The sequence below is a fragment of the Corapipo altera genome, unplaced genomic scaffold, assembly GCF_003945725.1.
Source record: "Corapipo altera isolate COAL_440 unplaced genomic scaffold, ASM394572v1 53, whole genome shotgun sequence".
NCBI lineage: Eukaryota > Metazoa > Chordata > Aves > Passeriformes > Pipridae > Corapipo > Corapipo altera.
Genome location: NW_020884900.1, coordinates 1224116 through 1239413, shown reverse-complemented (window position 1 = coordinate 1239413; position 15298 = coordinate 1224116). Strand labels below are relative to the sequence as shown.

Below are 15298 nucleotides of genomic sequence, written 5' to 3'. Positions count from 1 at the left end.
GCAGTCCGTCTGTCCGTCCGCGCCTCGGAAGGCACAGCGAGACCACCAAGTTTGGCTTTAGAGTTGCAGGTGCGGATATTAAAGACTGTGTGTCGAAGCAAGCAGATAAATGTCAGGGGGTGATGAGGGACAGCCAAAACAAGTGGTACGTGCTCGAAGCAACACTGACGGCTGACTGGGATACAACAGTCGTGTCGTTTGTACACAACTGTGACTGACAAAACTGAACAGGGTTACTGACTGTCAAACAATGAACAAATATTTTCTTGTAGAGTGGCATATAATTTGTATTCATATACCAGATGATTCCTATATTGTAATTTCAAATCAAAGTATTGAAAATAGCTTGTCATTTTTTGGATGCAAAATGTGCTTTGGGTGTGAAATTTACCTGGTAAATGCACCAAGGAATGGAGATACTGTGTCAGTGATTGGTAGAGTTGAATTCATGAAACTATTTCCTTGTGTGAGTATATTTTTGGAGCATAACTGTTGAAGGTGATGGTTGCAGAAGGAGTCAGACCAGTTTTCTCTGTTATTTTTTGCAAATTATTATCGAATACTTCCCTTTTTTAGGCAGACGTAATGTTTTAAAAGCTGAATTTTTGGAAGCTCTTTATTTTTCTTAAAATACTAAGGGAAATGACAAGGCATTAAAAAGTCTCAGTTGTTATTTTTATGGCTACATTAGAAATTCTTTGATTTATTTTTTTTTAATGTCTGAATTAAGGTATAATATGCACTTCCATCCATTCATGCCTAACTCACTGCCACAGGAAACTGGGCTATGTTTATAGTAGTGGAGGTTAGAGTGTTCTTTTGTTAAAACACTTTTTCACTTGTATATCTTTTTATTAATACTAGAGCTAAATAAAAACAGATAAATTATGCAATCCTTCATATTTGTGTACCCTAAGTATTTGCAGTGAAGTACTCCATGTTAATCATGGAAAACTCTATTTGGTTCCACATACTCTAGTTAAGGACTGCTTGATTTCTGTGGAATAATGTCACACAGGCAAGCAAATGGTTTCTTTTTGATTAGGCTTCCGTGGAAAACCACAGCTTTTCTGTGGATGTGGCTTTGCAAGCTAACCCTCCTGAAGCAATCCCCAATCACACAGGATCGATGCTTCCCCAATACATGGTTGGGTTTCCGAAGGTGGCCCCTACCTTGGGGATGTGGGAGTCGGCTCAGTGCCTCCACTGGCACAGGGCTGCACCTGAGCATACTTCAGGATTTCCTACAGGTGGCACTTCTGTATCAAGAAGCTGTTTTAGTGGGAACACAGAAACAAGGAAGCGAAGGTTAAGGCATTAATCCTTCTGGATAAGCGCCTATGCGATACATTTATGGCCCTGGTTGTGTACGTGGGTACGTTTATATTATAAACACTCACAATTTATTTTAGGGTATCTTTGTTACGAAAGATGAAGTTCTTGAGGTGATTGACATCAGTGAGGTTAATCAAAGTTTTTTGATAAATATCACTATATTACCCACAGTGAATTAAAAATATGCTAGATTTTCATATTCTGAAAATGTCCTTGGTCTTTAAACTGCAGTAACCATAAAGGCAACCAGAGAAATTGTAACATTACATATCCAACTATGAAAAATTCTGCAGCACACTTAGTTTGGAATTGCAAGCAATAAACATAAACGATAATGGAAAAATCATGTAGATAGCAAAATATTGCTTCTGAGATGGGAGAATTAGTATTAAGACATTTTCTATTCAGAAAACTGGATTATTCATCCTATGTAGGTATATGCAGGAGCCACAAATCTGGGAACAGGAATGAGCAATTAATAATATCACAACAGTTGCTCTATTTTTAGAGGGTTTTTCTAAGTGTTGTTCTTGTAAGCACTGTCATCTCTCTTAATGAATTAAGACCATTTAAAAACTTACAAATGTTAAAAGATTACAAATGTATGCATTTTGGAGATATTTTTTTTTAGATAAAAACTCCTGATAAGATTTAAAGTGAGTGCAGTATTATAAAGCCAGTTATGAGCTCTTATTTTCAGCGTTCTCTGTTATTTACAAATGTATCTTGCATTATTTGTTCTTATTCTCTTAGATGGGTCTGATAGCACAGCTCAGTATTAGTCTGTTGCACAATCCAACATGTAGTTCTTAGAACTCTCCTTAACTCACCCTGTAGGAAAAAACATTTGTTATTTTCCTTTGCCATATTTGAACACTGTAGCCATATTTTTGCAAACTCAGGGCAGAATGAATGTTTCCTTTGTGCTGAAAATTCTGGTGACCTTTTTATAAAATTTGTATTAGCCCCACCTAGGGATTAAACCTTTAGTAGATGGATGGATGCCCTTTGTGTCACGAGCCGGCCAATTCTATGAGAAAACAGCTAACGTCAGAAAATCATAAGCCTTGGGAAAAAAACCTGTGCTTTTCCCAGGCTTGGTACAGCAGCCTTAGATGTGAGCAGCTGAGTTTCCTGAAGCTCCACACTGTGGTTGTGCAGCACTCCCCCTACAGATGATGCACTTTGGCTGCTGGGGTCCTGCCAGGGTGAGAGCAGTGACGCTGTCACACACTTCCCCTGCTCCCACAGTTGGAACAGACAGATGGAAAGCAGAGGACACCTCTGAAAATGCAGAAAGAAGAGCAGAGAAACAAACCTTCAAAGAGGATGTTGGACCTTTGGAGGCACGGACTGGAGAGTGGGGCAAGAAAACTGGCTCCGAAGGTGCTGATAGACTTGAGGCAGTGGCTGGTCAAGGGTGGAAGAACAGGAAAGATTTACAAGCTGGGAGGCAGAAGCGGGCAAAATAACCCTGAATGAAAACAGGAAAAGAACGAGCAAGGGAGACAATCCAAGTTCAGGCAGCATGCCCAGGGTAGTAAAACTGGGGAGGAAAATGAGGTGTTTACCCAGGGTACATTAGTTTGAAGAATGAGGATGGGGAACCTATGAAGAGTAAACCTGGAGACCTGCGTGCAGAGACAAAAAGTACAAGAATGTGGAGGAGGGGAAATTGGGCAGTTTGGTCTGCAGAGCTGAGGAGTAAAGGAATGGAACTAGGATTTGCTGAGCAAAGAGACTGGGACTGAAAGGACAGCCTTAGGAATGAGGAGCAGGACTTCTGAAGTGTGACTGGGGAGTAGAAGAAGGGATGGGACAGGAACAGGGCAGAAGAGGCCATGTTTTGGTGTGACCACCAGGGAAAGGTCAGGGTGTATCAGCACGTGCCAGCTTTCAAAGCCACACACAACCCCAGGACAGCAAATTCTCCTTGTTCATTTGCCAGCAAAGAATGGTACCATGGTATCAGGGCTCCAGGGGTACTGGGAGTCAACAGCTTCTGCTGACTTCAGTGGGAGCAGGACTTTGAAAATACAAAGCACGGTACTAAATGCTTTGAGAAGAGAAATGTTCACCACCTTAAATAAGCACTTCAAGTTAGAAACTATATTTTAACTTCTCTGTGCATCAGTTTTCCATACGTAAAATGGAAGCAGTATTATTGCCTCTCCTCACAGAGATGTTTTCTAAATAAACTAATGAATGTTTGTTAAGCAGCCAGACACTGTAGTAGCCTGGAAAAACCCATGAGGTGCATGGAAAAAACCCATGATGAAATTCATAATTTTGTCTTCAGAGCAGAGGATGAATAATGTGTAGCAAATAAGTCCTGAGACTACACACTGAACAACAGCAAATAGCTGCTACAAGAAAGATAGTTCATTATGTAGGCACTATTTATTATGTATGCTGAATGAGTCTGGATTTATGTGGAAAAATTAGTATGTAATCATGCAGTTAAAGACTATATCATAATCTGAACAAAGTGTGCAATTTAAGGTTATTCAAGTCTACTTCATTCTGGCATTTTCCAGCTATTGATGGCTTGAACTATACAATCTCTCTAAAGTGCTTTTAAAGGTTTTTCGGTTTTCATGTATTGGAAGATAGTGTTTGGGCATCAGGATCAGAGCTGGAATTGGTGTCTTGGCCAATTCCAATCATTTTCATCACCTTCCAAACACTTGGCACCATCAAAGGTGTTCAGTCTTCCAAGCCTGTATAAAAGCATTACATCATACAAGCTAACATGTCATCTCTGTTTTATGTAAACAACTTGCATCTTTGGCTTTCCATGTTACTTAAGCATTTCTAATTTATTTCAGGAGTTTATTATTATGCTGGATTTATTGGAGGATTCGAAAAGATTTTTCTAGAGTTCATTAATTGGGACTTTCGTGGGCATATTGTGTACACATTTGTTTTTCAAACATAAGGGATGAAGTGGCATCATCCAGGCTCTGGATGCATTTTTCCAATCCCCTTTTTGGCATCATGGAGCAGTATCACTGCTATTTCTGAAAGGTTATCATGTACATCTGAGAGATGGGGAAAAATCAAATGTCTGAGTAGAATCCCACATGAAGGACAACTGAGGGACCCAAATTTCACAGTAATTCTTAGTGTCCTGAATGGTTGGTTTTGCACTGTTGTGTGTTTCTTTAAAAAACTATGAGACTTCTGAGCACAGGAGTAAGCAATTCGTATTTTTGTATCCAGCATAATGGAGAGGTGCTGTATCTGTGATATTTTCATAGGACACAAAATTCAGTTATGTTTATTGCTGGTTTTATTCTTCTTCCCAGCTGCAACTTTGGAGATTTAAATTCACTCTCTTCAAAATGCCAACTGTATCAATTTTGTAGGGTTTGACTTGTGGAATGCTCAACTAAGAAATGCATTTATTCCATAAAATCATGGCTAACCTGGCAGAACTTGAAAAGAGTGATGATTGTGGGTTTTTTGTTTGGTTGGTTTTTTTGTGACAAGCAATAGTGCAGCTTCAGGTAGGAGCTAAAATCTAGTGCATCACTTCAAAAGCTCTCCTGTTGCAACTAAAAATACTTATTATGGTTTTAGATTTACATTCTTGCCAGAGACTAAGATTTCACGTGTGATATTCCTTACCGTTAGAACACAGAAACATACTAAATGGAGCCAAGCAACAAGTCTTCCATAAATGATCTTTAGAATTGTGGAAGAGAAGATAGCTAAGGATTTGCCTGTCATTCACTTCAGCTCACCATTGGGTGTATTTTATCCTGTTTTGTTTTATATCATAAGCAATGATGTCACCAACTAGAGAGGCTTTGCTGGAAACTGGCTATTCAACATCCTAGTGTCAAGAAATGTAGTCATCCACATTCTTCCTTTATATTCATTCATTTTTGGAGTTATTTTCCATTCTTCCTTCTCATCTTCTTTTAGAGCTTTATGACACTCAAATCTGTATAATTGATTGTGAGCTATTTTGTCTGGCAATGACCAAGTTATATATTATTAGCTATTTCAATCTTGCCTGGTATTCTATTTGTACCCTTTTTCATTCAATTATTTTTCACTGAAACTCTACTAGATCCTTTATAAAGCAACTAAAATGTTTGATGTGTAATTATGCCAGATTCACCTACTGTTCTCTCTCAGTGCTATTCCCTGATATTGATAGGTTGAAACTCAAATATGTAGGTTTTGTAGTTAATTTCTACTCATTGTTATAATTAAAGCATTTAAATCATCACTGTCTCCTATGTATGTCTCTTCTTCTTTGTGGTTTTTTTTTCAGATTATAGTTCCCAGATACATTCTTTTATTTATTCCATAACAGAATCCATTTTAGCACTTCCTGCCCATGCTCCTCTTGCAGCTCCTTCTATTTTAATGTTGTCTGCAATAGCTAAATGTGATCTCTCTTTACAGATCATAAAGACACTTACACAGCCTGGAACTAGGCACAGGCTCTATGGTAAGCCAGTGGGCACCCAAACTCCTCACCTGTTTTGCTGTATGTCATTGTTTAGCCCTGCAGATCAATAGTTCCCAGTAAGTACAATGGCAGGAGGAATCATTTAGAGAAGAGAAATTCTGCCTCCAGCATTTGAGAATCAGCAATGCCAAGCCAACCCCTCACTTAAAGTTTCATGCATCTTATGCAAATCGCAAAGACAAAAGCTTTTTTTTGCATTTTATTTTTATATTGTTTTTATTAAGGAAGAGTTAAGCTGTTACTATCCTCTTCAACTCTTTCATCTTCCATCTTAAACTAGAAATTTCTGTTTTACTAGCAACCTCCTTCTAAGCCTACTAATCTGGTGGCTCTACCACCTCTGGTAAGCAGCATTCTGAGCTCGCATCTCCAAATTTCCCCTGCAGTTATGCCTGTAGAATCTAGATCAGAGTATGCCCAAAAAGCCATTTCAGCCATCAGCTTTCCAGTGAGGTTCCTGGTTCATGTAAGGTGTGTTGAGGAGTGAATCTGGCACATTATTTAAATAGAGTTCTCTTGTGTTTTATCATTCATTTTGGAATGGGTTCCAGTCAGGCACTGTTATGCTCAACTGTCTCTAAAGGCTTGCTGAAGCCTGTCTTCCTGACCTTGGCTTTTCATTCTGGGACTTCTTTGCCTCATTAGTTTTCCATTTCCCCCCTGCCTAAAATCTAGAAAGATCTCCTCCTTTACCCATTCCTTGTAATTTTATCCACCTTTTATTGTTCATGGCCTCTAAATGGCAGGTTTGGAGGCCCCGGATTTTCTGAATAAGGCGGTTTTCAGTTCCCTCTGTGCTGCTGAAGTAAATGCCAGTATTTTAACCACAGTTGAGGAGGTAAAGGTCTTTTAAAGATCAAAAAAGATGTCTGGGTTTGTTTTTCTTAGTCCACTCGGTACAGTAGGTGCACCTTCTGGGCTGCCAGCATGCCTGGCCTTTCATGCTGGAGGGCTATATTTAATTCTGGGTGAGCACAGCCTGCAGTCATACACTGCGTCTTCTGTTTCCTTTTACTTGCAGACTACTTTCTTCAAAAATTTGCAAACATGTCTGAAAAATTAGTTCTGTCATTGCCAGTACATGATACCTGTATAAAATATGTCACTGCTACAGGAAGTTATGAATAAATACAATGTTTATGGTGTTGGAACTGAAGAAAGCTCTGCTCCAGATCACTTCCTGTGGTTTCCTCACAATAAGTTTTGTTATACAGTGGAGCATCCTCTATTTGACCTTGAAAATATTTCCCTCAGCACAGAAGGTTTGGTTAGAATTCTTTGTAGTTACAGAATATTCTGAGTTGGTAGTATTTGTAGCTGTAGCAGTTTTTGCAGTGGTGTTTGTAGTTGAATCATTAGTCAATTTTATTTTATTGTTTTCAGAGTGTTCTTGTTTTATTTACGCTTGAATGAACAAGGTGTTTTGTGTGGATGTTTTCAAAAGCAATGATTAGCTGTACTGTTTTTATAACCTGCAACAGTTTCTCTGAGCCTTGGCAGTTCTCGCTGCTGCCAAAAACGGGAAATCTTAAAACTAGTTCAGTGTTGTTCTTTCATTCCTGCAGAGTGACAGAAAGTCAGAAAGTATTACCAGAGTTGCACTCTTTCTTAGTTCCAAGTGTGGAGTGGCGTCTGGAGTTTATTTCCCCAGTAGTGGAGAAAGTCAGACACAGCTGGCAGCTCCAGGAGAAGCATAGTTTGAAGAGTTCCCATAGTAAGCTTTGTATATCCTTGCACTGTTGTTGTAACTCTTCAGTTTGCAATCATCAGAAGCATCCCATAAATTTTTTCCCTGAGCTGTTCCACTGGCTTCAGTAAGACTTTGTGTAAAAAAACAATTTGCATTCGTAATGCGACTTGATTGAGATCTTAGAGCCACTGTATTTTCCTAGCTTTTGGTGCGTGTGTTCTATCTCATTTCATACAGATAGGCATCTAATTTGGAATTTTTCTCTCTAAGCTGCAATTTGTCTGGATTTAATCCATCTTTAGTTATGGACTAGAAATAACATTCTCAAAAGATTATTCAGGGTGATTTTTTACTGTTCATTTCTATGTGTACTCAGAGTTGAAGGCATTTGGACTTCAAAATGAGCAGGATAAAAAGATGTTAAAAGGCCCTTTCAATCTTGGCCAGCTGTAAGTACTAGTATACAAGTATCCATGGAGTGATTCATGCTGTGCCATTGCTCCTTTTAATCCAACTTATGTAAAGGGAAATTATACATGAGTTTATATAAAGGAAGGGATAAAATTAAGAACAAGATGTGCAGCAGATTGTATTTTAATGCTACTAAGGTCCATTTGATGACATGAAGTAAGTATTATGCACTTACACTTTTATGATGGAATTTATGCTGGTAATTTAATATAAATGTTCATAAGTAAACATGTGGCTTCTGATGAATTTCTAGCCTTTACACTTTCAGAGTAATTTCAAGACATATCTCTGATGAGAGGAACTGAAAATACCCTGTATGCTCACTGAATCCATTAGATCACATGGAAGTTTTGTCCCTCTTGTGTGGAACATACTGGAATTCTAGCCAGTGTTACCTGTGCTCTGATGACACAGCTACCACCTTACCCTTCACGAAAGGACAGACTTGAGCAGTAAGACTTCACATGCCATTTATTGGGATTGTCTCATCTCTGCCCGTGTGTAGAGGTTACTTTCTCTTCTCCCCGAGATGGAGGCACCTGAAACTCCAGGTGCATTTCTTTGTTTCCTTTATCTGTGAACTGCTTTGTACCAGGATTGGAACCCCAACACATTGAATATGTTGCTTCTGTACTTCACTTTGTCACTCTGTTTAGGTAGCATGGAGTTCTTCAGTCATATCTGATGTGCAGAGATCAGCAGCCTGTCTAGAGCATGAGAGTTTAATTTCAGGTTTTGTGACACATCAGGTGTCCCTGCATGACACAGCATGACCTCTGTGGCAGGAGCACGTCCAGTACTGTGTACTTTCTCATAACTCTACAAGTGCAGGGAAGACAGAATCAGAACCTATATGAGAAAAAATAGTGATTCTCCTTCTTCTGTTTTTGTATATTGTGTAATTCTCAGCTGGTTTCTGGGTCACTTCCTTGAGCAAACTATCAGGGAACCCCCTCAGCTGGCCAGCGGGGCTGTCAGCCCTAGTGCGAGTGTGCTTGAGATAGAAGCCACACAGGGAAACTAAATTCTTCAGTATGTCTTAGTATGCTTGTTAGAGTAGCTCATATAGCAGGAAGTGGGAACTGGAAAGCATTCCTTGAGATGCTTTTAAATGCTCTAAATCCCAAAGATGAAAAACTAATCTAAATATGAATTCTTTTTAAGTAACATACCCGAGGGGACTTGTTTGGCATAGTGAATTTGTAGAAGGCTGTGCAGCTATTGCTCTATAGCTGGTCAATTTTTGTCTTGCCATAGTCATGATTGGTCACTTGTTGCAATCCAATTGCTGTTTGATAGCCTGTGGGATAAGACTACATAAGAATTTGTAATGGAAACTATTTAAAGTATCCAACTGAGCTGTGCTTTTTTAAAAAAGTAATTCTGGAATTATCGAGGGCCATGGATTTGAATCTCATGGTTCATAATTGTAGGTTTCTTTTAACTTAATTACATCAAAACTTCCCTTTGAGTTTTCTCCTTCTCATCAGACAATCTTCATTACATAACCTGCATGAGAGAGCTGTCACAAATGCCATCAGGAAAGGAACATGATGAGCTAGGCTCGAGACTTTTAATAACCCCACACAGTCTATATGCTACATCTTGTCTGAGTGAGGAGTGAATTCCAGCGTGGTGAAAACTCTACTGAAAGATTTCTTTTGACTACAGTGTTCATAACTGTGTCGTTTTTTTCATTCTAGTAACTGTGAAAAGCTCGAACTCATTGTAGCCTTCCTCTTGATAAGGGAGTATTTAACAGGATACTCTATCATTTCTGCAGGCTTGCCTACCTTAACAAAACTGGCAGCAACCTAAGTTATCTGTGAGCCCTGTGCTCTTCTCAGAGGTTCAAAAGTTAGTAACAGTCAACCAGTGGCAGACCTGCATCTGAAGACCATGACAGTGTTTGGTTGCCCTAGGAAACCAGCTAAAAATGAAACAGAACAACTCCTGCCAAAAAAGGCTCTCAAAACCCCTATATCTTTTATTTCTCAGGGCCTGGGAGAAAGTCTGAAACCTGCATCCAATTTAAATATTAAAAAAAAAAAAAAAAAAAAACAGTACAAGTTACAAAGTAGAATTTCTGGAACTATTGTGAATATGTAATACGTTTCAAATCACAGTTAGAAAGCACAAACTGGTGTGAACCTGAGCCAAATCCCATTCCTTACAAGAGATCTGTGTGAAAAGCACACAGCAATTACCAGTGTGCTGAAGTAGAGAAATGCTCATTCATGCTGCAGACTGCCAGTGCATCCAGGGAGGTACAAAAGCCCTCTCATGCTGAGCACCCTACTTTCTCAGGGAAAGTAAAACTGTGTTCCCCAAACCTTGAGTTCTCTCTGTTGACCTTCAAGTGATGAGTTTGGCCTTTCTGTCCAGGCTTCCCTTTGTTGAAAGGAAGAGGGTTTTAAATGAAAAAAAATCCCTGTGTGATCAAGGCGGTTGCAGTTTTCAGGCGAGCTGGCACGTCGTGTTAAAGCTCATGTGAATACAGGGCTGCCTCCTCTTGCTAGGTTTGAACTCACATGACTTAACTTGAAGGAGAGAACACATTTTTGGTTGTGATTAAGGCACAGCTGCAATAAATGGCACAAGTTGCTGCCAGCCGAGGAAGAACGAGGTAAACCAGTTTGAGTGTGAGGTTCACAGTAATAAACAGAAATGGAAGTGTTTGTTTGTTTGTTTCTCTCTTTTGTTTAGTGACATGTGAAAGCACAAATCATGAAAGGCCACTCTAATTTATAGCTACGGCCTTCTCTAATATACAGTTAATATTAAAAGCAGTAGAAAATTAAAGGCAGTGCTTTGCCTCAGTTACACTGTTAGAAGAAGAGTGTTGGAGCAATTAGGCCAGTGACCCAGAGCAGTGTAACTTGGATTGGAATCTGGCCCCAAGCAACTTGTCTGGGGTCATACAGTCAGTGCCTTCATCTATGAGATTTCTTTTCCTTTGTTGTTAGTCTTGGAGACATAGGCAATTCCATGGTCTTGGAGGCAGCTGTACTTTTTATTCAGCAGAAGAGAAAAACCTCATCCCATAAGAAGCTCCACATCCCTTCCTGCTTCAATATCTGCCCCTTTAGTAATCAACAGAGTGAGAGTCTGCTGAAAAATGTCACTCCCAGTTTTCCAGCAGAACACCACTGAGATAGGATCCTTCCAAAAATATACCACAAAATGGGTCTGAGTGCAGTCTGAAGGATGGTCAGCATTTCATAAGGATGCAGAGATACCTGATAGCTCAGGCTTCTGCTAAATGAATGAAGTACATGCCCATAGATTGTTCTGCTTTTATAGTAGTGTTTCTGATCTAGTTATTTGCTTGGAATTCTGTATAACTGAAGGCATGCAATATGCACAAATTTCAGTATATGTCAGAGGCTGTAAAGTTCATTTTAGTTTTTAAATGGCATTTAAATTAAGCTAGAGGATGGTTTAGAGCATTTTACATCCCTGGTTACCTTCCTTCCCCTTCAGCATCTGAGAAATGCACATTTTAATTAAAATTTGTTTTTCAAATGTGTTTTGTAGCCAACACATGCTGAGAAGAGCCACTTACCACCCATGTGCTGCAAGCTTGCTGTGCTGAACAAAATGGGAGCATTTAATTAGTAGTAAATACTGTGGTAGCTTAATGTTTGTGGTCTATGATAATGTCCTGTTAGATTTCCAGAAGACTGAATTGCCCTTCCCTGGCTCTGGCGGCCAGAGCCACGAAAACCATTGGTGTGCCAGTAGGAGCTGTAGTGCAGCTGTAGCTATTTTTGCCACCCTGCAATTCTCATTCCACAGAAGGTTGCAGAGGAGCTTGTTTAGCTTCAACCTGACAAGGTTCAGTAAAAAAATAAAAGCCAAATCGGTAGTAGAAGCAGTCTGAGAACTTCAGTGGGAACAGTGTGTTGGTGTGAGTTGCTTTGCATAGGTGGGTCACTCAGGATGAGGAGCAAGATGCTGACGTTTGGTGGTGGCGCTTGCACTCAGTCTCAGCTTATCTGGCCAACTCAGCTTACTTGGTTTTGATATTCATGAGCCACAAAAGGAGATCCCACCACTTCTCTGCTCTGTCCCACAAGGATTTGGTCAGTCCTTAGAGCATGGTAGGATCAGTAGAACTGCATCTTAGATAAGGGGAAAAGTAGGCATGATAGCAAGTATGTCAATTTAATCTTCTAGGCTAGATGGTTTTTTAGTCTTACAGTTTTTCTAGTCCTTACTGAAGAAATGTGTACCTACGTGATTGTTCACAACCTTCCAGTTGAATATTTTCATCTGAAATTGAAGGTCCTCCTTTTTCATATTTTCTTCATATATTTTTAACACAGCGAGAATGAAATTTTGTGTGCACGTCTGTGTTTAGCTTCACATTTCACTGAGTTAACATTTTCATGTAATAAAATTGCAAAAAGGAAAGAGGAAAAATGGGGTAAAGAGTGGCCCAGCCCTGTGGAACACCAAGTACTCTATCAAAGCATGGAGGCATCCAGTTTTCATAAAAATATTCCTACCAAAAATATCCATAAGGAGTAATGGGGACCCTAAAAAGGTAATTGTATCAGCAGAGACTTGCACCTATTTCCATTTTAGTACTCAGTCGAGGGTTTTGGCTGCTATTGACTTTCTGGAAATGTGGTTTAGTTTTCAATGAGTGAGGTATAAATATTAAATACTTCCAAGATGTCAGGATACCAAATAAGAATTAAATCTTAGTGAAAAAATAAGGTCAGCCTTGCCAATTTAGTCATTGATCAGATTTGCAGTCAGGTTTTGTTTTATGCTTTGGGTTTGTGAAACTTGTGTGTGTAGTTGCAGTCACATTTTTAGAAGTTCTTGAGCAACTTAAATCCTGTTGATTTCAGTAAGACTCTTCTAAACCATTTAGGTACTTCTTAAGATATTACCAAATGTTACTTAAATTTTTACTTCAAGTAAAAATAGGTCAAAAATGAAAGGAAAAATTGTCACTGATTTGGACCAGTTGTCTGGTAACAAGAGAGTGCAGCTTACAGGGATATATCTGAATTTTCTGTATGGTAATAGTAAGAGAGGAAACAATTATTTTGAGGATTTAGTTTAATGATGCAATTAAATGCATTATTTATTTTAATTAAAATGAATTACAGTTATTAAATAATTTAGCTATAACTGCAGTTAGCAAGTAATAAATTCATCCACATTCAAGCTTAAATGGTCCTGAGAATTTTGATCCTATTAGTGCTTTCAGAAAAAATATTGTGGGGATAAGTGCTACACTCTGATGTATTTGACACAGAAATTCAGAGAAATTATTCTTTAAAAGTTTATCCCTTTTAAAGTATCAGTCCAGAGGATATTTCTGAGTTAGTGGCATGTAGATTTCTTTGCTATGGAGTCCAGAAACTACCTGCAGTGTAAAATGTACTTTTTCCCCCCATGTTCTTTTTTTTTTTTCTCTTTGGCTGGAATCTTGCAGATTATCAGAGGTTGCTGTTGCATCATGAGAATCAGTAGAATTGACAAATGTAATTTAGGAAATAATTACAAAGGGTAACTTCATCTCGCTCTTAACTTCTGTGACCTCCCTCTCTAGTGTCTAAAAAGAATTAGATTCCTCCAGGGCAAAGTTAAATGTGAGACATAACTGTGGGTACTCAGATAATCCCTTCTAGCAAATTGCCTTTCTTCACTGAATGGAAAGTGAGCCTGAGGAGACTGAGGAGACTCACTGCCCAGGGCTGGTGGGTTTTGTTAGTATTTTCTTCTTTCTTAGCATAGTAAAAGTATTAGTGGTTTCCACAGTAGTACAACATATCAAAATTGCACATGAACATCATTGCAAGTCATAGGCATAAAATCTTTTGGACTGTAGCTTTTGTTTTTGGAATAGAGGATGCCTCTTTTGTATCAGATTTATTCCAGGTATAATTCCAGAGATGTCTGTGGTCTTATTGCTGGAGTGAATGTTGTCCTTGGCTTTTTTTCTTGTTACTGTTTCTACTGTCATATTTAAGAAATATTTGGGCTTTTTTATCTTTAACTTAGGAGTACATATATATCAACAAATCCAGACTTGAGAATTTTGTATCTATGCCAAAATTTGTATTCCACAGGAATGTTATAATTTAACTTCTGCTTACTTATTATAGTAACCTTCTCCATAAAGATATACTTAATTTTCTGCTGAACATAATGTTGCATTCAGTGCCCACTGAGAGAATGACTGAGCTGTAGACCAAAGCCCTACAATCCTGATAGCACAGTCATATTCCAAAATATACCAGGGTTATAAAACTCTGCTTGCTGTCAGGTGTGTCAAGTGTGTCAAGTGTGCCGCTCTTGCCTTGTGGTGTGAGTGGAAAACATCCACAGCCGAGGAACCAAAGCCCCCGAGGTCCCACCTGCTTTGGTTCAAGGCCAAACAAGCGTCTCAGTTGGGTTGGTATTTAAGCAAATGCCAGAACTTCCAGCCTGTGCTGGAAGCTTTCCCGTGGTTCTGCCCCGTCCTGCAGCTGCTGTGCTGCACCTCTGAGCCGTCCTGCTGACACAGAACAGGTCTCATCCCGGAGCTGACAGCGAGAGACGAGGCTAGGAGGGAACGGGACGCTGCTCCCTGGGAACTCCGAGCCCGCACATTTCTCCCTGTCAGTGGCAGGATTGAGATACTGCTCCTGATTTGAATCATGGGAGCACTTGTGGAGTACGTTTATCCTCCGTGTGAGACAGAGGGAAAATCGAGTCCTTTGTATGACACTGAGACAAATTCTTCAGTACAGAAACAAGCTCAGATTGCTCAGTGCTTTATTTGTGCACACTTTGGGGTGCATTCCCTGCTGAAGAAGATGGCAACAACTAAAGGTATGATTGTGCTCCCAGAGCCTAGTTGTGTTCTCTTTGGTTTGCAGTGTGGAATATTCCTTCTGAAGTCAATGTCCTAGATTAGCAGGAAACAGCTAAATTAATCCTTGAGTTAAAACCAAGTAACAAGAGAATCTGAATGTATATGAACGTTTCAGAAACACTCAGTAAATATAAATATACGTATTATAGTTAAGTAATGCTTTATTTCTGAAACTATTTTTTAAAAAAATTTGGACAAAGTGCACATTTCTTACTAGAAAATGCACAACAGTAGTATCAGATCAGGGGAGCAAATAAGGAGAAGATTTAGAGGGGTTTATCCCTCTAACAGGATTTCTAGAGTCAGGCATTCCCTCTTTATCTAATTTAGGAATTGGTTTTAAAAGGATACTTGCTTAGAAAATATTCTTAAATATGCTTATATAAATATGAAAATCTATATTGAGAGGTAGTTTACCAGGATTCTAGGGGAGAGG

The 15298-nt window shown here is 39.1% G+C and overlaps 1 protein-coding gene across 4 annotated transcripts in view; it reads left to right on the top strand.

Moving 5' to 3' along the window:
- Positions 1-15298, top strand: part of PHYHIPL (phytanoyl-CoA 2-hydroxylase interacting protein like) — a 58629-nt gene that overhangs the window by 24200 nt on the left and 19131 nt on the right. The window contains exon 1 of one of the 4 annotated variants that reach the window (XM_027649568.1): positions 14608-14819. The exons of the other annotated variants lie outside the window; for them this stretch is intronic. Within the exon in view, the coding sequence (XP_027505369.1) occupies positions 14645-14819 (175 nt within the window). The 5' untranslated portion in view covers positions 14608-14644. Of the gene's footprint in view, positions 1-14607; positions 14820-15298 lie in introns of those variants that run through there. 4 annotated transcript variants of the gene reach the window in all.